We start from the raw sequence: 25,979 nt of genomic DNA, 5'->3' as shown, positions 1-25,979 counted from the left end.
CTTCCTGTTGGGAAAAGTGGGGATAGGCAGTGGCACATGGAAGAAAACTACACGAGAGCACAGAGTTGGTACAGAGATGCAGGTGTTTGCAGCCTGCAAGCCATGGACAGCAGTCTGTGGAATCAGGCCTGAAATTCCTTCCAGACTTTAAGGGTACAGACAAAAACCTTTCAAAATACACATAGCTGAAAATTCCAAGGGGAGGTCCAGTCTCCCAGGAACAATATATGGGGGTTCTGTGCCTTCCACAACTGTGTGCTCTTCAGCCTCCCCAGATGTCGTTGGACTACAGCTCCCATCATCCCTGGCCATTGGCTAAGGTAGCTGGGGATTGTGGGAGTTGTAGTCCAACATCTGGGGACCCACGGTTGAAGAACCTTGATATACTGAGTGACAGTGTCCTCTAGGATTTCAGACTAGGTTCTCACCCAGCTGTTCCTAGAGACACGAGGGATTGAACCTGCAACTGAGCTAAGGCCCTTCTCTGAATCTCTACACCACTCACCAGTTTTCTTTGTCTGGGTTTTTTTGGGGGAGGATGTCGATGTCACTCTTCTCAATCTTACGGGGGCACTCTGGAAGGAAGGGAGAAGCACACCCTCCGTAAACAATCATATTCACAACACCAAATCCTCTTTGGGGTGCAAACTTAATTTGATGATTATTCTGTCCAATAATTTTTGTAGGAGGTGGACAAGCTGTGGCACTCCAAATGTTGTTGGACTCTCATCATCCCTGGCTTTGTTGGCATTTGAAATTCAACATCATCTGGAAAACTTCACAGTACCTATCTATGCACTGTACTGTATTGACTTCTGCTCAACTCTGACAAGGAAAACTTGATGGCAGCCTCCCATGCAGGAATTAGGTGTCTAGGCATGAAATAAGCTTGTTAATACAGGCAGCTTTTATCTCTTAATATTTTCCAATTGGTTTACTACTCTTTGGACCTTTCTTTTGAGTTACCTGTGCTCATAACATTTTTATTTGGTTCCCTAGAGTCACAATGAAAGGAGAGGTATTTCAGGACGCCTTATCTCTGTGCGTCAAGGCCCTAATAAGTGTGGCAATTGCCATGCATTAGCACGCGAGGACATGCAAAGAAATGGAAGTGGATGAATAATTTCAGTATCTTATGCTGTAAAAATAAAATGTGCATCAGAACCTGCACATTTCTAACTAAACAAAATTTGACATATCCAGCACTGAAATTCTCATAGTCATGTGCACTCCAGACAAAGCTAACAAACAGCATGGACCTATGCAGAGTTAAGGTAACTACTTTCAGTAGGCTTCGGATTGGATTGCTCGGTTGCTATCTTACGTACACATATGAGGAAGTAAGTCCCATTGAACTCAATGGTACTAACAACCAAGTAAATATGCTTAAGGTCGCAGCATTTGGCTGCAATCCTGTGCATGTTAACTTTGAGAGTTAGTCCCACTGAAATCAGTGGAACTTATTAGTGTGTCAATGTACATGCGGAGGATCAAGACCTTACTATATCACAAAAGTTAGGTAAAGGTAAAGGTACCGCTGCCCGTACGGGCCAGTCGTGTCCGACTCTAGGGTTGTGCGCCCATCTCACTTAAGAGGCCGGGGGCCAGCACTGTCCGGAGACACTTCCGGGTCATGTGGCCAGCGTGACGAAGCTGCTCTGGTGAGCCAGCACCAGCGCAGCACACGGAAACGCCGTTTACCTTCCCACTAGAAAGCGGTACCTATTTATCTACTTGCACTTAGGGGTGCTTTCGAACTGCTAGGTGGGCAGGAGCTGGGACCGAAAGACGGGAGCTCACCCCCCGTGGGGATTCGAACCGCCGACCATGCGATCGGCAAGCCGTAGGCGCTGAGGTTTTACCCACAGCGCCACCCGCGTCCCGGGGTCACAAAAATTATTGCTCCTCAAAGAATGGGTCAGTGGTCAGACAAAATGCTGTGCTAATAAACTGTTTGCTTAACTGTTCTTGGGTGATGGGGCTGACAAGCTGACACGAGGCTGAAAGGAGAAATCTGCCAAGTCAACACTGTATGCCTGAGGCTGATGCTGCCTCTGGCTCCCACAGAAGGCTTCGTGCGCACTGATTCCCAAAGCACCTTGCTTCAATCACAGAATGCAATCCAATGACCTCATGGTAGCCAGAAAACCAAATAGGCCCTTCCTATCCTCGGGCAATCCTGATGGCTAGGTTTCATGTGGGTGGTGAATTTGATGCTGGCATAGGTTTCCCATAATACCTTGCAAAGAAAAAACACACCCATCCTCCTTTTTAACAGTGGCATTCTGTCAAAGGCATGAGGGGAATTATACATTGCTCTCCTTGCTAGTAGGATTTTGACTGCTCTTATGGGTGGAAAGATCTTGAGCTTTTGTTGTATGGTTGTATATTCAGTTGAACATGGCAACAGTGTTGACGGTCCCAGCAGGAACTACAAGGGATAACAGGTCGTTCCAGAGCTCTAAACCTAGTTTATTTGAATAAAAACCAAACTAATGAAGCACTATTCAATGGCTTTGTAAAAGCAACAGGTATGAGAGTGGCAATCTAGACTGGGACTTTAGCTCTTTTACTCCCACTGCCATCTCAATCTGGATCAGCTCCCCACTCCAATCCCACCACACCTATTTGCACTCAAAGAAGACATCCCTTTTGGGCCAGCCTGAATTAACAAGCACAGTCCTAAAGTGGACATGAAAAATACAGTGGTACCTCAGGTTACAGACGCTTCAGGTTACAGACTCCGCTAACCCAGAAATAGTACCTCGGGTTAAGATCTTTGCTTCAGGATGAGAACAGAAATTGCATGATGGCGTGCGGCGGCAGCGGGAGGCCCCATTAGCTAAAGTGGTACCTCAGGTTAAGAACAGTTTCAGGTTAAGAACGGACCTCCAGAATGAATTAAGTTCTTAACCCACGGTACCACTGTATCACTTTTCCAGTTTAAGAAACCTAGCAGCATAGTTTCTTTTAATTCTGCTGCTGCTTTTAATTGCATTGTTGACTGTGTGCCACCATGGGCATTTGGTCTGACGCAACAGAATTGCAAGGTTAAAATGTTTTAAATAAATGACTAACAAAGATATGTCTACTTGAGAGTAAGATGCACTGTGTTCCATATGTTAGTATTTCACTCCTCCCACTGTAAGGATCATCTAATCCTATTATTTACTTTCTGTTCCGTGAGAAAGGAAGCCCGTCTGTGTGACTTCTGTCTCTGGTACTATTGTACTTTTTTCTTTCTGCTCTGTCTTGCAACAAGACGGTGTCTGTATGGGGGCTGCTCCTCTCATATGTGTTTGTTATGTTCTTTAATCTGTAATTAGTAGAAATAAAGTAGGTATGCCCAGCTACCTCCTCACCTCAGTCTGTGCTGCTTTTACCCTGCTAGACCGGGTGCTCACAAGAGAGCAGCTATGAGTCCCAGAACATCAGGACTCCTTCCCGGGAATGCTGAGTAGCTGTTCCAGTTGCTGGAGGAGGCCATGGGGCCTGCAGGAGTGTTCCATTACCATGGGGCTTACGGCATGCATAGGTTTGCAGGGCAAGTCAATTGCTTCCATGACTTTTAGTCAATGAATGAATTAATCAATTTGTGTTACGACACCTCTGATTTGAGAGGTACAATCTTTTTGACAACCCTTCCTCCCACATGCCAACCTTTTTATTTATTTAAGGCTTTCAGGGTCACTTATAATACATTTAAAAAGACAACAAAATAGACACCTAGGGAGGAGCTAGACTGTGTATACACATTTTTCCAACGAGATCTCAGACATCCCAGTGGTTTCTTTTGTTTCTGAACCTCTGGGCCAAAGCAGATCTTACTCTGGCCCAGAAACGGCTGCCAAAGCAGATATTAGTCCTCTTGCAGGGCAGGTCTTCTTCACCTGGACTGCCGCTGCTGCCTCTCACACTTTGGGCTCCCAATGTCCCATCATCCAGGACTAAATGCAGTCGGAAGAACAACATGGTTCAGGCGACACTTCTGCCTCTGGAAGCCAATGGCATATCTTGACCTACTTCAACTGGAAATACAGCAGCTGGTGAGGGCACTTCCTTCTAATCTTTGAGAAAAGCAAAACCATGCCAGTCTTATGTAGCTGTAGCAACAAATCACCCGTTACTCTTGATGTTTTGACACGCTCACCGCAGAATGGCTGGGAATATGCTCCTGTTTCAGCGCTAACTCTTTGTAGATTCCCATCTGTGACTCTATGAATATTTGATGCCAGCGGCCACTCCACATACCCACATTACTGGTAACTTTTGCCCAGGAGCTAGAGCACAATTATCAGCCGTCAGAGTAAGTTAAAAGAGCTCATTCATTAGTAACATCAAAGGAGCAGATACATGTGTATATATTTGGTTTCCTAGGTGGACAATTAAACAAGGCAGGTCTTCAGCTAGTCACTTGCTCTTTAAAACTAGGAAACTACTTTAAAACAACAAAACACAGTTCAGTTGAGGGCTTCCATTTAACAAGCAGAATCGTCTCTTTACTGCCCCCTTTCTTTTTCTTTTTCTTTTTCTTCTCCCTCTCCTTCTCCTCCCTGAATATTCATAATCCGCTCCTGTCCTGCATCATCCAAAATCTGTGCCAAGACAATCTTACAAGTGTAAGAACCAGCTTCCAGAAACACTGCTTGCCTAGAGGCTGCTCAGAGTCAACCATGGAATTTCTCCGAATAAAACAAGGCAAATCATTATTTAGAAATGAACATACACTTGTTTTCAAAGGAGGGACTCGTTTTACAATGAGTAACATATTTGGCATTGGGTTATGCTGATTTCACTTTTTTATGCTTGTGAAGAAAGGCAGATAATCAAGATTATATATATTTTCAAATAAAATATTCATAGGAAGGCCAGCTCCCAGCATCCTGCTGTACTGTAAAGTGACCAAGAAAGAGAACCCAGGGTGAGGCCAAGCAAAGAAAAGAAAAGGGTAAACTATGTAGACATGAATTTCAGTTCTAAATAGCTACCACTGAGTTTTAAGGGGCAGAATAAATCAGGGTTGGAGAACTTGCAGATGTTGACAGACCACCCCCAACTCCCATCAGTACTGGCCAGCATGGCCTGTGGTCACTCAGCAATGATGAGAATTGTTCTCCAACAATGTCTGGAGGGCTACAACTTCTTGGGCGTCCAAGCAAAGCAATGGCAGCCACCAATCCTTATGCATTCCACCCTCTACAGAGGAAGTGAGCACACGAAAAAGAGAAAACCTAAGCCAGACAGGTCCCTTGTTGTGCAGTTTTGTTTGTTGTTTCAGTTTTGTTGAAAGGGCTGAGTACACACAAGCATTCAAAGCACATGACTTTCTCCAAATGATCCTGAAAACTGTAGTTTGTTAAGGGTGCCAGGGATTGTAGCTCTGCGGGAAGTTCTTTGGGGGAGAATGCATGTGCTTAATATGTATGTGTGTGTGCAACCTAACCCTTTAGGGGCAAGTGAAAATGTGTGAGAGAACATGGTGTCTTGTTTGCTGGCTAATTACTTGTTCCTAGGCAGCAGACAAGAAACGAGGCCATTAACAAAAGACCTAGCACAGAAGAGACATGAGTATTGCAAACAAGTGAGATTTCATTAATGCTCTTTCAGGTCAATCTTCAAAGCAATCCACTGGACAAGCTATCAAAAGAAACCGACAGCTGTAAAGTACTCCCCAGAAGATCTGCATTGCTACCTTGATGGATAATTCTGTCTACACATACCAAAGCAGATGAAGGGGATCTCCTAGTGGCTAAAAGGAAGAGTGAAAATAAGAGTTACACTATGGAGGGGAAAGAACCTGATTAACATTGGTTCTTTGAAATTATATTCCTGTGATGTAACGATCAACAACAGAAGTGGATTCTGCAAGCTCTTATGGTTGCAGAGAGACTTATATGTCAAGGTTAGAAGAATAAACACCCACTATCCATAACTCAGTGGTCACTGTCTGAAGATCTTACTGCCTTTCTCCATTTGAAATTATAACCTATCATACTTGATTGAAATCATACTTGATTGTGTTTGGGTGTCTGCTTGGATTTATGAACTGCCTATATTAATATACAAATTTAAATCAGGATTGATAGAGTGTTCTTATTGCTAACCTGAGCTGACATCATTTCTTCTTTTTCTTTGTTATATTTGCAATGAAAAATAGACAACTAGAACCTTGGCTCTGGAATACAGTACAATCCCATTTAAAATAGTAGGACTTCTCTGAGAGTTTAAGTTATCATTTATGGTCTGCCATTCACCCAATAGACAAAAAGTGTAATGTGACAGATTCAGCTTCCAGTTTTGGTAGGGTTTTCTCACTACCCACCAGGTCTGGAATTTTCACTCCTGCGCCTTTGCAATTCCATCCTGATGATTTCAAAAAGAGGATGTTGCTGGTCCTACTGCTCCCACAGACACTAACTGTGGCTAGCCATCCCACAGCAGACCCTAGTGAAAACAAGAGAGAAGAACTACAAGTAACATCCATTGATAAGTCCAGATGGCCAGACTAGACACTCAGAGCTCTGAAATAAGAGAGTCGGCACACAAGCCCCAACTCTCTTTCTCATCCCCAATCATCTAGTCAAGCCACCAGAAATCACTCATAGCTAGCAACACCCTGACTATATTTGTGATTGGGCTACACTTCCCGAAGTGAAAGGTAGCAGCAGCCAAAGAAAGTCCTGCTTTTTCTAAATGGTATCTTTTCAGACAGATGCCAACAACAAAAAGATCTCTTGTTTTTGAACATTTAAAAGCACAACACTTTCTCTTGCAAGTCAGTGGAGGAGCAAGCTTTTGAGTGGACCTGAGATGGCAGTTTAAGCAGAGGTATAACCTGAGTGGTATTTTGGCTTGAAATTAAAACCCTACTTTTAGTCAGCAATATTAACCATGGGTAACATTTTACAGTATTTGAAATTGTATTTTTATCTGTAACAGCTTTTGCTTGCTTTTATATATGCAATAGTTGTTTTATATTTTTATTGTATTGTGAGGTCGCTTCAAAATACCTCCTAGGAAATGATTTGTTAATTAATTAATAATGGATTGCATTTGTAATAGCAATTATATTTTAAAATGTTTAAAAATACATTATAAATCATGGAAGAGTAGCATGTTAATCTGCTGCAGCAAAAAAACAAAGAATATAATCCCAGATTATATTGTCACTCTAAATTTTATAAAGTGTATTTGTTTTAAAATTGTTAACGGCCATAAATCAAATGAATAAATCTGAAAGTATTTGTTCTTTTTTTGGTAAAAAGATCGCATTATCTCTTCGCATGAAATAAGTCCTGAGCAAGAAAGACCCTAAACGTCTCTACCATTTCGGAGAGGACACGATGGAGCCCCACCATAGCTGAACTACATTAAAATTATGATTTTACTGTATCACTTTTACTGCTCTCACTTCAGACCCCGCGAGGTTGAAAAAATGGCTTCTCCAACATACACCCGGAAGTTCCATATCAAAAGAATAGGATGCGTCCCTTTAAATTCTTATCTCTGTGGTCAGAGACTTCTTTTTTTTTTTTGAGGTAAACAAGGTCAATTCCGGGTTATAGGTCACGTGACGTGCTAGCGAGCGGGCCGCAGGAGGGCGCGTTCAAGCGGCGCCGCTTGATGCTCTTTGAGCCAAACCAGCCAGTCACTACTCGCTTTCCGCCTCTCATTCAAAATCGGCGGCGACAGGCACCAATCGAGGCGAGGGTGACGCGGCGCCGTCATGTGATTGACGCACCTGGCAGCCACTGACGAGGCGGCGAGGCCTGGCGAGGGTGGGCGTGTGCGGCGGCAGAGTCGGCTGGTGATGGCGGAACGAGGAGGAGGAGGAGGAGGCGGCGGCGGTGGCGGCGGCGCGAGTGGCGGAGCAGGCGGCGGCGAAGGGGACGCTGGGGCGGCGGAGCGGTACAACAATGAGATGAGGTAAGGCCAAGTCCTCCTCCGGGAATGGCGGCGGGCGGGGGGAAGGAAGGGGTTGGCAGGAGGAGCCAGGAGCACGAGGCCTTTTGTGAGCGCGCGCGCGCGAGGGAGAGCGAGCGAGCGCAGGGGACACGAGCGCCCTTCCCGCTCCGCTTTGGCGGCGCTGGGCCCGCCCCCCTCCGTCCTTTCGTCTCGAGGCGGAAGCGGCCGTTCGGCCTTCGCTCCCTCTCGGCCCCCCCCCGCCCGCCCGCCCTTCACCTCAAGCCTCCCTCCTGCCCTGGTGAGATTCCCGCTCAGCGCCCCGACCGCTTTAACCTCCGTTATTCCAGAGTAGTACCGCCTCCATGCTCGCTTGTTTTATTTATTTATTTCCAACGGCTCTTCAACTCAGGAGGAGGCGGCAAAGAGACGGCCTTGGGGACGGGATGCCCGTTTTGTCTGTTGGCTGCTCCCCCACACGCAGCCGGCTTTTGCCAATGGCGGCTCCCGGACACACGCTGACGTATCAAGAGCGGCGGGCGGGCGGCGGAGGAGATGCGTGGTTCCCTTCTTCCCCAGTTCCTTCTTGAACTGGCGCCTCAGCTGGGGGCCCGCGGCTCAGTAGTAGTTGAGAGCGCATGCCTCTGTGCATGTGGAAGGCCTTAGTATTTCAGCAGGAAAGAGGATCTGAGGAAGGCAAGGGAGGAAATAAAACAACCCTTGCATCTGCAGCAGATACATGTTAAATCTATTTTGTGCAGAGTTAAATGAAGCAAGGGGCTGCCTCAAGTGTAAGGCGGGATTTCATATGTTCATAGACTGCATTGAGGAGGAGAAGCCCCTCAGGGTTGTGTGTGTGTGAAAAACTTGAAATGCAAGCGTAGAAGGTTGGCCAGATTGCATCTAAAGTTTTATCCAAGTAACCAGAAGGAATACTTCACTTGCTAACAGTGGTCCTGCATAAGGAAGCGTTCCCACGTAGGAAATACCGTGAAGCTGACATGTGACATTAATATAGGGTTGTGTTTTGCATAGTACGCTTCTGGCATTCATGTGTTGGAAAGCTGTGTTGAATGGCAGCTTCTCAACATATGGATGCAGAGCAAAACACATGCATGACGATTTTCCATACATGGAAATGCTTTCGTGTTTATTATTAAAGTCATTTCTGTACTGCTTTGTATTCCTGGAAAAAGAATCTGTAAGGAGTTTGCAACTTTCCTCAAAGCTTCAAATGAAATACAGTAAAGATCCACCATTTAAAGCAACGTAATTAACAGAAAAATATTTGTAAACATTAAGAAATTACAAGTAAAAAAATCAAATGTTAAAAATGTACATATTAATGACTAAACAGAATAACTGAGATTGAAGATGTGCCACCACCCCAGCCCTCTTCCACTTAAAACATATGAAACAGTCCAGTTTAAAGTGGGATGTCGCCGCTACGTGAAAAAGAAGACAGGGCTGCTTCACCTTCAATAGTCATGCAGAAGAAATAATTCCAGCAGCTGGTGAAAGTCGTCTGCACTTCTATTAAAGGTGCAGGTGTCCAGTTTGCTCTTTCACCCAGATCCCCTGCTTGCATATACTGTATCTTTGGTAATTTGCAGTACAATGTGACTTTCACTGTATCCAGAAATTCCACTGCAAATACCAACAATCATAAGAGTAGTGGAAAAACTTACCCAGATAGTATTTTTAACTTCTAGTGTTCATAGCAGCAGTCTCTATTCCAATTTAATTGTTGTGCATCATAAGAAAAAGGCATTGTCCTTTTGAAATGGCCCATTATGACAAACAAAACAAGGCCTGACTATGCATATATAGTGGACTTGGTACTCTTAGGCCCAGGCTCTTTCTCCATTCTATTGCAGCAGTGGTGAAAGCAGTGAGGATTTAGAGATGTAGGATAAGTAGCCCTCAATCCAAGTTGTAGCCAGCCTTTATTCTCCCTCTTACGCCAGACTTTGGGTAGATGGCAACAGTAGTGGATACTGGAGGTAGAGGGGAGGGCAGGAAGACCCATATCACACTAGAACACTGTGTGCTCTTTAGCAGGCCGCAGATCTTCCTCCTCTCAGAAACCTATAGATGAGGCTTTTTATGTTCAGTATGAATTGAAATGAAATAACTTATATGTCTCGGAAATACTAAAAGTTTTGCATTCTCTTGCATTCTGCCAATTTGTCCTTCCCAGGATAGATGTGGGCAACCAGTTTTTCCCATACACTAATGCATGGCAGAAAACTTTTCAGTGCTTTATTTTTCCGCATAATATTTTCCATTTCACAAGTTCATTATTATCAAATAATGGAGGCCAATTGCAAATTCTCATTACCTATGCATGTGCTGTGATAAAATTCTATCAGTTCTGTAGACAGTATTTTTCCAGAACTGGCAGAATACCTTCCTTAGTGAGAGTGTCCAGTCTTGGCACCCCTATTTATAAGATATATTTTAAATGACTTATATTTTATATGTACAAAATACATGCACATTGTGTCAGTTTACTTTGCTGCATTGTGGCTTTTTCCTTTTAAAATACATGTGAGCTGTGATAGGAAAAGTTCAGGCCCAAACTTGCTTGAGTTCTAAAGGCATAACCTGAAATCCTTACATATGTGCATCCTTTGTAACTCATGCAATATGCATATATTATGTACTCTTAATAGCTTTATCAAAAAAAAAATCTGATGTGGCTCTTGACCATCTCAGTGGAGTTGGCAGTGGCCGCTGAGTGTCACATCACAAATTTACAAGTTATATACAGCAATAGAATTCTTAAACACCTTAGTGCTATGCAACTTCCAAAATTAGAAGGTTGAATATTAAGTGTTGAATTATTTGTCTGTTGTCGTTCACCACCTTATAACCTTTGTTTTTTTCAATTTTGAGTCATCATGCCAACATTGGTATTGCACTGGCACTAAATGGTGGGCAAAATTGTTTTCCTGAGAGCATCAGAAGAGCGTTTGTTGGTTGCAAAGGTGAACGTTTTTTCTATATATACATTTACTAAGCTACCTCTGTAGAGGGCTGGGTGGCACAGTGGGGATAGCATTCTCAAATTCTGATTTAGGCTACAAGTGAAAAGGATGTAGATGTTCCCATCTAAGTGTGTGGTGTGCACCCATTCACATTATGAAACTGTTGGGTGCTTTGGTATTTATTAAAATCAGTTGTCCATGTCTTGGATATATATAAATACAGGAGAGATGTGGGTATTGCACCTTCCGTTTGAGGTGACTTGTATTTAGGCTTGTGGGAGGGAAGCTTGTGCAGTGCCTTTCCATTTGAAGTATCCCCAGTCTAGATACTGCTTTCTAAGTCATTTAAACTGTGAGGACAAAGTTTCCCAAACAGTTTGGGGTTCATGATAACTTTGTCACAATGTTTTGGTTCACTTGTAACACCAATTCCCTTCTGTTGATCAAATAATTTGAAGACAAAACTGTTCATTTTGGTTTGCTCACAGAATGGCTCAACAGCAAGCACTGAGATTTCGTGGACCAGCTCCTCCACCAAATACTGTCATGAGAGGCCCACCACCTCTTATGCGCCCACCTCCACCTTTTGGTATGATGCGAGGCCCTCCTCCACCACCCCGGCCTCCTTTTGGACGTCCTCCATTTGATCCAAATATGCCTCCAATGCCGCCCCCAGGAGGAATTCCTCCACCTATGGGACCTCCACATCTACAGGTAAAAATATGTATGAGATGAGGACAGTATCTCTTTCTGCATGTCCCCCAAATATGCTCTGGATGGTTGGGAGAACCTCCAGAACAGTTCTGGGAGGCATTCAAGGGGAGGAGAGGCTGGGAAAGTTCTGTTGTGTTTGGGGAAGATGTTCTGTGCATGCAGTGATTTAGTTGGATACATCCCATAGGGACTTATTTCTGGATAGATTTGGTTAGTTATGAAGGCACTGTGAATTTGAACATCCCTTGTAATATTTTTACTCTTGCATATGTTTGTAGAGACCACCTTTCATGCCTCCTCCAATGGGAAATATGCCACCACCTCCTGGTATGATGTTTCCTCCAGGGATGCCACCTGTCTCTGCCCCTGGAACACCAACAATGCCACCTACTGAAGAGATCTGGGTAGAAAACAAAACTCCAGATGGAAAGGTAAGATTTATCCCTAGTAACAATAGTAATAATTGTTGTCTTGCTGCATTGAAGATACAACAGTCCTGTTGGGAAAGGCAGAAGGTGTGTGTTTGAAGTTTTCAGATTGGCACCACAGGGGGGTCTGAATTGTTCCCCTCTTTGGGAAAAGGACCGGCCCAGGGCCTAGTGGTTCCATGGCTGGCCCTGCTCTGCATACTGTGCCAGGATTTGGGGCCCCATGTCATGGATAACTTCACAACTGCCCACAGTTTTGGCAGGCACAGTGGTAACCTTTATGGCAGCAGAATCCCCTGCAGGATCGTGTTCAGTGGATGGACACGTCTGCAGAATCCCAACCCCCTCTAGCAGCATTGATCAGGGGATTAGGCTTGCATCCTTAGCAATCTTATTTGTTAAGGTGGTTGTGTAGTATTGTAACGCCTTCAGAATACTAAGAAAAATTTCTAACGATTATATTGATTTTGAGAGTTTTTCACAGGTAGGAATCTGAAAGGTGAATGGAAGAACTAGGTTATGCACAGTAGCATAAAATTGTCTTTTTTGCCTGTAGGTTTATTACTATAATGCACGGACACGTGAGTCAGCATGGACCAAACCTGATGGAGTGAAAGTTATTCAGCAGTCTGAACTGACACCAATTCTTGCTGCTCAGGCCCAGGCTCAAGCCCAGGCCCAGGCTCAAGCCCAAGCTCAAGCTGTAGGTGGTTCCACACCTACTACTAGTAGTCCTGCATCAGTATCTCCATCTCCATCATCAAATAGTCAGTCATCTACAACGTCTACTAGTACCACAACGACGTCTGTTTCACAAACAGTTTCCAGTAAGTAAAATTGCTGCTGAGTTTAATATTAAATTATTGCACCACATGGAGGTGCTATAGGATTCTAGAATGCTTACAGTCTGAGTTATAGAGGGAAAGATTGAATATACAGTATCAGCATTATGCTGTGGCCATGCATATGCTGAAGTGCTTTCATTATGTTTCAAAATTTTGCTTTGTATTACAAAGTGTACCTTCACTCTGCAATGGTACAGTGTAGTTTCCTTGTTCTTTATTTTGACTAGGAGCAATGTAAGTTCCTAATACATCAGTTGTTCAAATGACTTTATTTGCTGTTTGATGAATCAACAGAAAACTCATGCCACTGCTCTGGAGGTTTGTTAGGTGCATTTTATGGAAAATGTGGAAATGAAATAAAATCTTAATCCTTTGAAGAAAGCTGAAAAAACCCATTATCAGCTATTTTCAGAAATTTGCCTAGGCTGTTTGAGGTGAGTGTGCGTGTGTATGGTAAATTTTTGCAGCTGCAGAGATTATTTCATTATTTGATCCTTGCAGCAGAAACCTCTCGGTGACTCCACTAGCAGAGCACCTTGGTAATCTTGGCATTAAGATTGAAGTTTATACTTAAATGAAATAACTTGCAAGTTCTTAAGTGGCCTCTCTCTGTAAACTGTGCATAGTTTTGTAAATTACTTATGAGAGCATAATGAACTTGGCATTATTTACAAGGGAATCTTGGTGAATCGTATTAAACATGGAGCTTATACATGTATGATACAGGGTTTTGGATGTTTGTTCTCTTTATCAGCACCTACAACACAAGACCAGACCCCCAGCTCAGCTGTTTCAGTTGCTACACCTTCAGTCAGTGTTTCAACCTCTGCTCCTTCTGCTACATCTGTGCAGACTGTACCCCAGCCAGTCCCACAGACTTTGCCTCCTGCAGTACCTCATGCAGTACCTCAGCCAACAGCAGCAATTCCTGCTTTCCCACCAGTAATGGTACCTCCATTTCGTGTTCCTCTTCCTGGCATGCCTATTCCACTTCCAGGTAAATTGAGATACTATGACTGTCTTGCCAGCCACATGTCCATGTTGTCAATTTGTTTGCACTCATGTGTCTACTGTGTATGGAATTTGCCTGAATCCTCTTCATTTAAAATATATTCTTCAACAAATTTGGAGTTAGCTGACAGGCTTTTTAGAGTAAAAAAAATATTCCAGAATTTATTTTTATTGGCAAGAAGTCATGTAAAACCCTTTTTTTGGCATGAATACATATTATACTTCAAAACAATTTATTGGTTTAACAGTTCATGGTTGGAAGAAATTCACCTTGTCTTTGTTCCTTAAGCTGCAATCCTATACACACTTACCTGGGAATGCTTCCTTCTGGGTAGACATGCTTAGGATTGCACCCTAAGAACGTGATACTAAGCTTTACTGACTTTAAAATAAGCGATGTCTTGGTATAAGTAGACTACTGTCTTGAAGTAAATAGCTGCTTTGGTGAATTAACTGTTATTAAACTGGTTAATTACCTATACAAGCTCTTCAAAACATTAGTTGTAGAGTCACATATTACAGTGCAGCTATTAATGTATGCATATTTCTAAATGATAGAGTAAAACTGACTGAGTGCAAAAGAAATACACTTCAGTTGTTACCTTGCCAAGTGGTAATTACCAGATGGAATCAGTAAACTTTCATTGAAGGACAGTATAAAATGAATTAATAAATTCAAAGATAGGGTTTAATTATCTGTCAGTGCAAAAAAAGTTCAAATCCATGGTGCCACCTATGGTGTCCTCCCTTTCTTGCCATCAATTGTACCCCTAGAATTTAAAGACAGACTGTGTTGCAGACAGGGAGAGGATTTGGTGGTACTCACATACACAAGTACTTTTTGGCCGGGCCATATAGCTTCATTCTGAAATTGGAATAATTTCAGGCCTATATGGTTGAAGACAGAAACTTGGACCTATGTGGGAAGTGTGTTTGAAAATTTGCTAGTATATAATAACTACTGTAGTCTATTTTATTTTTTATTTATAAAAATTTCTATACTGCTGTTCATTTGAGGATCACAGCACAGTTTACAATATAAAAACACAAAAATGCATAGTAACAAACAAAAAGAATACTCCTCCACCTCCACCCCTGTTTAAAAGGCTGTTGTGTTTAAACACTACTTAGGATTCTAGCATTACCAGGATTCTTAAGTCACCTCAGCTGACTGAAAAAAGGTTAACTTTTCATAAAAGCTACATCTAGTGCCAGTGACATATGTGGCCATTTATACAAAGATATGTTTTTCAAATTCATGAAACTCTTCTAGTTTGGCTTCAGTGCTACTGGCCAAGTTGCCTGTCTTAATAGTGAAACCTCTGAGATCTTAAAATATACAATATGAAATTCCAATAGTTATTCTGAAAAGTATAAACGTGATTGGTAAAGCAGCGGAAACTACCTAGCACAGGAACAGCAACAACAGGAGATACAGAAGGAAGGAGGAATTGGTGAAAATTCCACCATCTTCCTCCAATGTGAGCAGAACGCTGCTGATTTCAAGTCTTGATCCAATTAATAGTGTAGTTTTTGTCGTTTCCATAGGCAGAATCCTATGTGCATTCTTTAAACAGTCTTTTCGTAGCATAAAAAACAAGTCAAGTTAGAATACTAATGCACTAAGAAATAAATAAGAACGGTTGGAACATCCAGTAACATCTTCAAATACTGAAAATGTATTTTACATTGTCACTACTGCTATTGTACGTGAAGAAGTACCTGTTCGAATTAGTTTCTCCCCTTCAGCCTTAAGTGTTTAGTTATAGTGTTTAACTATACAGCCTTAACTAAACAGCCTTAAGTGTTTAGTTATAGTTCATATACTATAAGCTACTGATACATTTTAACATGACAAGTTTGACAGTGGAAATGGCTACTTTTCTCAAAAATCTTTCTGAACAAAAACTTGCCCAGATTCAGTGATCTTTCTGTAGCACAATCTTATGCATACTTATGCAGAAGTCAGTCACACTGTACTGATACTTACTCTCTAGTATATCTGTTTAGGATTGCAGCTCTACACTTAATTTTCAGGCATATTCAAAACATGGTTAACAAGATTAACCTCTGCATTCATTGCACATTTGTAACGTAAATGCACCCTAACATATATCAGCAAATATTTTGCTTGACTTGGCAGTTGTGCATTTTGTTCCATGCATGAATAAAGCTTGGGAATATTATTAGAAAAGATATTTTCTGGAAGACTAATGCAATACAAAAACCCATGAATGATAGTTGAATGTTTTTGTATTGGACACTCTTGAAGAAACTTTGTTTTTTGTTTGTTTTGAATTTGGGATTTAATTTCATTTTGTGCATCTCAAAATATGGGAGTAAAAATATCCTAAAAGAAATTTGGGAAGGGTTTATGTTCTTGCATTTTCTAGTGTTAGAAGGTACTATAAACTTGGTACCTCTTTAAATTATCTCTTGTCTGGAATGTCCCTTCAACCCTGTTTCCCTCCCCTCCTTCCTCAATTCCTGGGTGTCCCATCCTATGCGACCTGTCAGTAACATTTTTCAATTGGAAAACAGTTCTTGACTGCTCTTTTCAATGAATAAACTTAAAAGGCGTCCTTTAAACGTAAGCCTACCTTGCCACAAGGGACTCTTCTGTGTGGCTAGGATAGTGTTTTAAAGAGCTAATTTGTAATTTGTTTTGGCTCTGGAATGGAGGTAGGACCGGGAGAAGGGAGAGAAGATACAAGGGAGAGCATATATAGGCAACTAATGAGCCATCAACTCAACTTCTCTGTTTCCTTTCTTCTTTTGGAGGGGGCCTGTTACCTTGTCCCTTACTTGCATTCACCATCTTACCTTCAACCTTGCCTGTTTTCCCTCTTCAGACTGATACTCCTGTGCCTTCTAGTATGATTTGCTTTCTCAACACCACCATTCTTCTCCCCCTGCTCCCCCAAATACATTCCTAAGGCTTCAGTCCTGTGAACGCAATGGGGCTTCCTTCCAAGTAAATGTGCATAGGATTGGGCTAAATGAGCTATTTGCAGTAATCCTGGACAGATTGCTGTAATACGGCAAGATAAGTATGATCTTTCATAGCATTGTCTCACAAGGGGGTGGAGAAGCTTGACCACACTGAATTTAAATCCCTGCATCATTCCCTCATTTTTTTAAAAAAAGATGGCTGCATTGTCATTTAAGTCCTCATGTTCAGTATAATCCGAGATTATTGCAGGAACTTGTCATTGATCTGGAATCACTATACTAAAAGGGAAACACATTTTAGACCTTCCTGCTTGCTTCCCACTGCCATTGAAAAAAATAATGGCATGCTAAATTTGTAGCAGGAAAATTGATACTACTCAGATTCCCAGTGGTAGCTGACATGCAGTGGCAGCTTTCCAACATGCTTGCTTATCCATTTTACAGGTGTAGCAATGATGCAAATAGTCAGCTGCCCGTATGTAAAGACAGTCGCTACCACCAAGACCGGTAATTTTTTTAAACCATCTTAGTCTGTTTTGTCTGTAAGTTGGCATGGTAGTGAATGTTGTTGTTTTTACCTTTATTTGCTTTTCCCAAATAACTGGATCTCTTATCTTTATTTTCAAAATACACTTACAAATACAGATTTCACATGTAGTCAGCAAGATTTCCCCCCAGTTAACTGGCTATGAGCATAATTAGTTAAAAAACAACAACACTTATTCTAGACTACTCTGTTCATGTGAATCTCTTCCATAACCATATTTTGTTTTTGCTTTCCTATGTGGGATACAGTGTTTGATTCCCCCCCCTCCTGCTATTTGTACAGTGATCAGACTTTGTTTGCATGTTAGTGTGCTTGTGTATGTGTATGTATGTCTGTGTCTATGTTTAAACTTACATGTTAAAGGTTGTTCTAGATATATATGTTTTCATGCAAAAAGGAGTTTGTTGTCAGTACCTTACATATTCACAAAAAGACTAGAATCGTGCTGCATTAAACCACCTGTTATTTTAACTTTAAAATCCAAAAATCAAAGTTGAAAGCAAAATCCTGGGTTGTTTTGGCACCTAAACATGTGATCCTGACTTCTAAGATTGGGTGCTCCTGACAGCGGTTGAAGGAGCTCAGTAAGTGTGCAGGACTCTCTCCCCTTCCATGGCACTGGGGAAGCTCTGCTTGCATGTGTGGGTCTGCTTTGCTGGATCACATGACCATTTAATAGAGAGGACTAAGAAGATTTCCTGATAATCATGCTACATCTGTACTGAAGAAGCTGACTTTATTGTTTTACTACTCTTTGTTAGTGTTACCACTTTGAAGAGCAGTAAATCCTTCCCATCTTCTTTTAATGCTGATTATTATGATAGTGTACGGAATTAGCAATAACTTCATTCTCAACACTTAAAAAATAGTGCAAATTCACAAGATTTATCAAATATTTACTACATTTTGTGCCATCCATGACTGGGTATACAGGGCAGTAGTGATTAGGCAATGTGCAAGTACAGTGTACTAACACAGAACTACAGCTTAGAAGAAATGTCTCAGCTTCCAGTATTGATAGCTTCAGTTTCATTAATAAGCCACTGTATATGCTGATTTCAGTTCGATGCTTTGGATTCACAAAATGTTACTTTATCAGTACTTGCCTTTTTATTGCTCCTTCTTATGTAGGTGTCTTGCCAGGAATGGCTCCTCCTATTGTACCTATGATCCATCCTCAGGTTGCTATTGCCGCTTCACCTGCTACATTGGCTGGAGCAACAGCAGTCTCTGAATGGACAGAGTACAAAACAGCAGATGGGAAGACTTACTACTATAATAATAGGACACTGGAATCAACATGGGAGAAGCCTCAAGAACTAAAGGAGAAAGGTATAGTGTTCAGTTTTGGACCAGTTAATGTTGCGCTTTGCAAAATTAAAAAGACAAATTGGCTGATGAATGTGTGTGCTTATTTCTAGCATTTTTAAACCTGCTGTATGTCGTAAAGGTAAAGGGGACCCCTGATCATTTGGTCCAGTCGTGGCTGACTCTGGGGTTGCGGCACTCATCTCGCTTTATTGGCCGAGGGAGCCGGCGTACAGCTTCCAGGTCATGTGGCCAGCATGACTACGCCGCTTCAGGCGAACCAGAGCAGCGCACGGAAACGCCGTTTTCCTTCCTGCCGGAGCAGTATCTGTTTATCTACTTGCATTTTGACATGCTTTCGAACTGCTAGGTTGGCAGGAACAAGGACCGATCAACAGGAGCTCACCCTGTCGCGGGGATTTGAACCGCTGACCTTCTGATCAGCAAGTCCTAGGCCACCCGTGTCCCTCACTGTATGTCTTACATACAGTTAAAACAAGAGTCTCTCTGTCTACAGACTCACAATCTAAAAAACATGACGCAGAAAGAAAAAGCCATGGTGAGTCAGAAGTAGGGGGAAGCAAGCTCTGCAACTCTTATAATGACCAACATAAATGGAAACAGTTCAGGGACAGGAGGAGTCCAGTGGAGCTGGTCTTTCAGAAAAGCTGATGGGATGATTCAGTGTCCCACCTCCACTAGTATGCTACTTCTTTTACAGTCTTTCCCTTTCTTACTAGTTCACAGTTGAAGTTCGTTGTTTCTCTTTTTGTCTTAATATGGCACACTGTTACAAAATGCCCCAGTTTTGCGTGTGTGACTTTGGGCTCCTGGATAGCAGACCTCCACCGCCAGGCTGCAGTTTCTCTCAGCTTCCGTCTAAATTGAGAAATGCCTGTTTTTTTCCTGGAGCCTACCGCCAGCTGTTTTGAGAGTCTCCAAGTATTTGCTTTTTATGGATTTCTTCTTACAGATGGATGATTTCTAGAATTCTATTTAGTAGCTATCTCTAGGTTGCTTCATGTTCTCTATTTAGATTTTTTAAACCATTTCTTATTGGCCTTGGCATTTCTGTTGCAGTGTGAAAAGGGTATGACTCTTTGAGAGTCCTTTGTACAGGATGCCTAGCACTATTAATCTGTCACTGATAAGCTCTTCCTTTTTGTTCCCAAATCATGAGTTTTCAAAAAGGTATTCCATTGACTCTCTAGGCTTTGACATTTCAGGTGGAAATACTCCACCTCATAAACTATATTACACTTAAGAATAAAAAATTAACCAAATCTGCTCTGCATAGTTATTTTCAGTACCTATCTTATTGTCTTGTCTGTAATTTGTTTAAATTGTATTTTTAAATTGCTGTAACATGCCCTGGGATCTTAATGATGAAGGGTGGGTAAGAAATCAAATAAATAATTAAATAAAATTAATAATCCTTGGTTTTCCTCAATAAAGTTGAAGGATTTAAACATGAGGGAGCTGAGTCTAATTTCTCCTATCTCATTGTAGCACAATGTTGCTGTGCAGCAACAATCAAATCTTTTCTGCCAGACTGGTTATTCTGAGGGTCTGTTGAAGCTTTCTGGGGCTGGAAATTGAGCAATTTTTGTAACACTTAAGGCTTGGGTTTCTGACACCATCTCATACTATTTGAGAGAAGGAGGCAGGCCCCAAAGGATACCTAACAAACAGCAACTTTATTGCTAAGAACAAACTAGATTAGAATTGCAGCATAGATAACTGTCTTAGTTTGGACAAAGACATAACAGTAGTCCTGGAGCCAATATAAATCCCCACATATCAGTAGCAAGAGAATACCACTATATTATCTCATCCTTGTTGTGTAAACATTTAGAATTATTTTCTAAAGTACTTGTGGTATCTGCTGATTACAGAAGTGATTGCCATCCTTACCATAGATAACCAATGTAAGGCGGTTGCATATCCATGGTAATTTTGAAAAGACAGAAAGTATGAAAATATATTTCTTTTGGAAATATAAGTAGAAGACTGTTAATAACAGTTGCTTTAAATAAAACCAGACTGCCTAGTGAAAACAAAGAGCTGCTTCTACGAACTCCTTGCATGTCAAGGAGCTTCTCCAGACTACATACCTGTTCCTTCAGGGAAATGCAGCTGTGTCGGCAATAGGCAGATTTTCTTGATTTCTGGACTGGGAAACCACCCACAAGGCCTTCATCTTACCAGGATTCCGACTCAGTATTGGGTCTTGTCCAGTCCACCACTGTATCAAGAAATTGAGAAATTGCACAGCACACTAGAGTTGGATGTAACAGAAAAATAGAGCTGGGTGTAATCAGCATACTGATGATACCATAACCCAAATCTCCTGATGACCACTTCTAACAGCTTCATATAGATGTTAAACAGCATCATGCAGCACATAAAAGTGTAGCTGTCTAGGAGCAGAAATATAGCTACCCAGTGTCATTCTGCTAGCTCTGTAATAATTTGTATAATCACAGATACATGTCCATAGTTGAGAAAAATTCTGACAAAAATGAAAACATTCAAATGTACTTTTCATTATGAATAATTATGCTGATAAGAGACTTAAGTTTGAATTTACGGAAAGTGGAAGGTAAAAAACAATGCTTTTCCCTAGAAAAAGTAGAAGAGAAGATGAAAGAAAGCATTAAGGAGCCTGCTGAAGACCCTTTGCCTATGGAGACTGAAGAGGAGGAACCCAAAATTGAACCTATCAAGGAACTTATAAAAGAGGTAAAAGACATGAGAAACCTACAGCTTAATTTTGCTGTATTTAAATACTCTTATGTTGGTTTGTGAAAACAAAGCTGCAGATCAAGTAGAATGAAGTGGAAGATGCATTTAAGTAAACTGAAATAAAATAGAAAATGCGCACATTTTGGTCTGGATATTGAGAGCATAATGACAGCATATTGACAGCTCTATAATGTGAATAGGTTGTTCTTATATTTAGGAACTAACTAGAAGCAATATTTGATTTTACAAATTACTTAGAAAGTAAAGCATTGTGGATAGTCTTCAATGGCTGAAAAACTTGATCGTATCCAATGTTAATCATACTTTGCGTCAACCAGTTGAATAAGTATGACAACCTAGGTTCATTTATTCAAATACATTCTGAGTAAAAACAAGCTGAATACAGTCCACAGTTTTTAAGGCACACATTCAGTGCCTTAAATATTGAAAACTTGATTTACATTTAGGAACATAAACATCAAAGCAAAGTGCTATTGCATAGTTTTGAAAGTAGTAAGATAGCACAAACTCTTGGCAGCTTTTATATTACTTTGGAGCAGATTTTGGGGCACATGGGGGTGCAGGTGGAAAGGGGCAATAAGAAACCAGACATCCCATTTCACAGATGGATTAACCACTGTGCAAAAGCAGATGGGCATCTTAGGATGTTGCCCTTAGTGTGTGTTAAACATAAAATGAATTAATCATTATAGTTCAGAAACTTTCCTTACACATTCGTTTCACTGATTTCCAAATTACTTTTTATTTCCAATTGATTTTATATAGTTCCTCCTTATCCTTGTCAATTCACCATAAATGCAACAGTTGGTTTTAAATTACCTTTGATCTCTCACCAGGAACCAAAAGAAGAAGAAATGACGGAAGAAGAAAAAGCAGCTCAGAAAGCAAAACCTGTTGCTACTACCCCTATTCCTGGTACTCCATGGTAAGTAACATTTTTTTCCTCAGATTGATTAGTGTGAATATATAATAAAAAAAAATTCCTTCCAGTAACACCTTAGAGACCAACTAAGTTTGTATTGGTATAAGCTTTTGTGTGCATGCACACAAAAGCACACAAAAGCTCATACGAATAAGAAACTTAGTTGGCCTCTAAGGTGCTACTGGAAGGAATTTTTAAATTTTGTTTCGACTAAGGCAGACCTACCTGTAACTGTGAATAAATAAGTACTACTTTTAAATCTCTGCATTCTATTCATAGTGAACATTTTATGCATTGTTTATTTCTAATATAAAATTAATGTTAGATTTACAATGATTTAATCAATCAATAATGTTAGCAATAGGCTTATATTATACATTTCATGTTGAATAAAGAAAAAATCGGCTTTACATTATTTTTGTATGAGATTGACCAGCAGTTAGCAGTGATCGTAAGTCTACTTTCTGTTTATAAAACATTCTAGTACAGACAGGTATAATTAAGTGCTGTTGATCTTGGCTATAATCATATGCACATTTATCTGGGAATAAGCCCACTGAATACAATGTTGCTTATTTATGAGTAAGCATGCTTAGGACAGTGTTGTTTTATGGAGTTTAAGAGCATGTGACAAAGGCATTGGGACCTCTGTATTTTATTAACTGAAAGCATGCTTATAGGTTAAACAAACTTTGATAGAGTATTGATAAACCATTGATTGATTGTGGCTTTTCTGTAGGTGTGTGGTGTGGACAGGTGATGAGAGGGTTTTCTTTTACAACCCTACCACACGTCTGTCTATGTGGGATAGACCAGATGACTTAATTGGAAGAGCAGATGTGGATAAAATTATTCAGGAGCCTCCACACAAAAAAGGAATAGATGAAGTGAAAAAACAAAGTAAGAATAAAAACAGTATTCTTCCTATTTTGTCTTGGTTATTTTGCAATTTTGAATATACTTACAGGTTCAATTTTGTTGTGCTTATTCAAAGCAAGAGATATTTTGTGCTTATTAACAAGCAAGAGAGAACTGCACTGGAAAAAGTTATTGATCAATGCATGATTTCTGGGACTCAGTTGTGACTATATTAAATCATTTATGATTGCTAAAAGTAGGCTAAGCATATATTCAGTAATGTGAATATTTACATAATCTTAGGAAGTGCAGGTCCTCTGTATTTGATATCTCCCATTGGTTCAAAAGCTAATGTTTTTTTTCACTCAACAATTCCCTCTACTTTAAATCCACCGGCATGTAGAACAAAGTTAGGGAAACATGGCTGGTGGTCTGGGATGATGAGATTTTTTTTTGGGGGGGGGATACAGGATCCCCTTCTGTGATGTTGGAGATGCAGCTGGAAACCAAGCAGTGGTTCATCACATCTATGAGCTTGATTTGGCCTTTTTTGTTGGATGGTGCTAAAGGATTAGTGAGATTTCCAATGTAAACACTTGGAATACCGAAGTGCTTTTTATTCTGTATATACATACACTACGTACCTCACAAAATACATTGCAGTCTTACCCAGAAGCTTGGGCATAGCTGAGCCATGGCGCAAATTAGTTTCAGAGACCTTGCTGACTGCAGCACTCACATTGTAACAGAGTCCTAGCATCCCACAAGAATAACTACAGTGTCATTCCTGAACTACATGGTTCAGTCTGGCTCAACATTTCATAGGGTTTTTTAATATATATATATATATATATATATATATATATCAATGTGTCGCTTATGTGTTTGCTGCACTGTGTTCCTTTGGGAGGAAGGGTGGAATATAAAATTTATAAATAATAAGATTTCACACCAAGCCATAACTGGCTGTTCTATCTGATTTGAGCCCCTGCCTCTGAGGCTGGTATGTATTAGGTTCTGGAAGCTATGGTAGTGTGGATATTTTAAAAATTATAGATATTAATTGGAAGCATACATTATTATTATTTTTATTTATTTTTTTTGGAAGCATACATTATTGATCAAATGTTATTTGTTGTTTAATTTTATTTCATAAAATTAATATACCTATTGATTGTGGGGGGAAACCTCAAAGTGGAATATTGAATTCTTTATTGAGATTCTAATGTGTATCCATAGACTAACTTTGCATGTCTTAAAATTAACATGAGATGCATTCTTTACCTTTATGTAGACAACAAGCGAATATAAGTGGTGTGTTTTTTCCCCTGAACTGTACCTATAGGGATGCTAATAGAGGCCTCTCTTACAGTAAAAGAAGAGCATGAAATGCTAGATGAAACAAATGATGATGAACCTATTAAAGCAAAGAAGCGGAAGTAAGTTGTGTATGAAAGGATAGATTGCATTAATTTCTGAGCTTTAAAGTTTTCAAGTCTGAACTGGGGCTCAACTCTTTCAGTGTGGAAAGCTAAGTTTCCCACACTGCACAGTGGCTTTTGTAGTCACCATATTGAGTGAGATTGCTTGTCTGCAGTATGCCCAAAGTATTGTTGTATGCTCAACCATATTTTTTAATTAATTGTCTGGGGGGTATTGGGCCAAGTTAAATAGTCTTTGGTTCCACTGTGCATTGAATAGAATGCATTGAATGGAATCCACCCTGAACATATGTTACCAAAATGATGTAAAGCTAAAGATTTAATTGTTTTTTTTTTTAATGGAGTCTTGTATGCCTTCACTTTCATAGGAAGGAGGAAAACAAAGACATTGATTCAGAGAAGGAGGCTGCCATGGAAGCTGAAATTAAAGCTGCTCGAGAGAGAGCAATTGTCCCGCTGGAAGCGCGAATGAAACAGTTCAAGGACATGCTACTTGAAAGAGGGGTCAGAAACTATTATTGTATTAAGTCAACCTTGGTGTTTCCTGATTAGACTGACATTTTAGCCCAAATAATGGAAAGATCTGTTAGTTCCTATATTGTTCTTCTTTCACTGACAAGTTATTCCTGCATACTGTCATTAGGATTGAAGGATATTGGTTATCTGTATACTAATAAGATATTCCAACTCTGTATGGGTGCTAATGATAAGGATGTCCCGTGCTTTGATAATTTGTTGTTGTTTGATTGTTCAGAAGGCACATGTGCAGAATAACTGGTCAAAGATAAAACTAGTGTTCACTTTAAGTAAATGCCATTGGGAAACACACACACATTCTCACACACCTATTCATCTGTTGAAGTTCTGTGATGTAGGATTGTTGCACACAACTAGTTGGGTGGTGCGTAATCTTAATTTGGGGAGTTGGATAAATTGGGCTTCTGTTCAAATCCTTATACTACGACAGCTTCACATTTGAAGAGTGTGTCTGTTACCTATTTGTGTGTACTGAAGATAAATTCTGGATTTCAGTAGCATATTTTTTTCATGCAAAATGAAGCCCACAACAGTTGTCTTTTTCAGGGGCAGTTTAGGGAAGTGGAGCATTTTTGGCAACTATCGTTGCTATTCCTGGAGCCTTGGTATGGGTGGGACAGGAGAACGGTGCATATGTTTGCAATTGATTTCAAAATTCTCTTGTTAGAGTAAAGAATATCAGCTTTCAGTGTGATTTTTCCACCTCAGTTTCCATGAAATGTTATAAGTTTGCCTTGTTAACCTGTCTTTTTAAAAG

The 25,979-nt window shown here is 40.7% G+C and overlaps 1 protein-coding gene and 1 long non-coding RNA gene across 21 annotated transcripts in view; both read left to right on the top strand.

Moving 5' to 3' along the window:
- The window catches only part of LOC310699654, a 58,019-nt gene extending 51,122 nt beyond the window's left edge, over positions 1–6,897 (top strand). Inside the window, exon 3 of the long non-coding RNA XR_014522190.1 lies at positions 5,608–6,897. This is a non-coding gene — a long non-coding RNA (uncharacterized lncRNA). The remainder of the gene's footprint in view (positions 1–5,607) is intronic.
- Positions 6,898–7,755: 858 nt separating this feature from the next.
- The window catches only part of TCERG1 (transcription elongation regulator 1), a 34,842-nt gene continuing 16,618 nt past the window's right edge, over positions 7,756–25,979 (top strand). For 4 of the 20 annotated variants that reach the window (XM_083487773.1, XM_083487775.1, XM_083487786.1 and 1 more), the window contains exons 1-12: positions 7,756–7,926; positions 11,381–11,606; positions 11,885–12,037; positions 12,591–12,861; positions 13,634–13,876; positions 17,287–17,349; positions 18,521–18,721; positions 21,324–21,439; positions 22,300–22,388; positions 23,125–23,285; positions 24,589–24,682; positions 25,054–25,189. In XM_083487773.1, coding sequence (XP_083343899.1) covers positions 7,811–7,926; positions 11,381–11,606; positions 11,885–12,037; positions 12,591–12,861; positions 13,634–13,876; positions 17,287–17,349; positions 18,521–18,721; positions 21,324–21,439; positions 22,300–22,388; positions 23,125–23,285; positions 24,589–24,682; positions 25,054–25,189 — 1,869 coding nt within the window. In that variant the 5' untranslated portion in view covers positions 7,756–7,810. Of the gene's footprint in view, positions 7,927–8,034; positions 8,204–9,971; positions 10,893–11,380; positions 11,607–11,884; positions 12,038–12,590; positions 12,862–13,633; positions 13,877–17,286; positions 17,350–18,520; positions 18,722–21,323; positions 21,440–22,299; positions 22,389–23,124; positions 23,286–24,588; positions 24,683–25,053; positions 25,190–25,979 lie in introns of those variants that run through there. The other 16 variants (XM_083487782.1, XM_083487783.1, XM_083487788.1 and 13 more) reach the window with 14 other exon arrangements.

This window comes from Podarcis liolepis, assembly GCF_965112155.1.
Source record: "Podarcis liolepis genome assembly, chromosome: 2".
NCBI classification, from domain to species: domain Eukaryota; kingdom Metazoa; phylum Chordata; class Lepidosauria; order Squamata; family Lacertidae; genus Podarcis; species Podarcis liolepis.
This window is presented reverse-complemented; position numbering and strand designations above follow the sequence as displayed.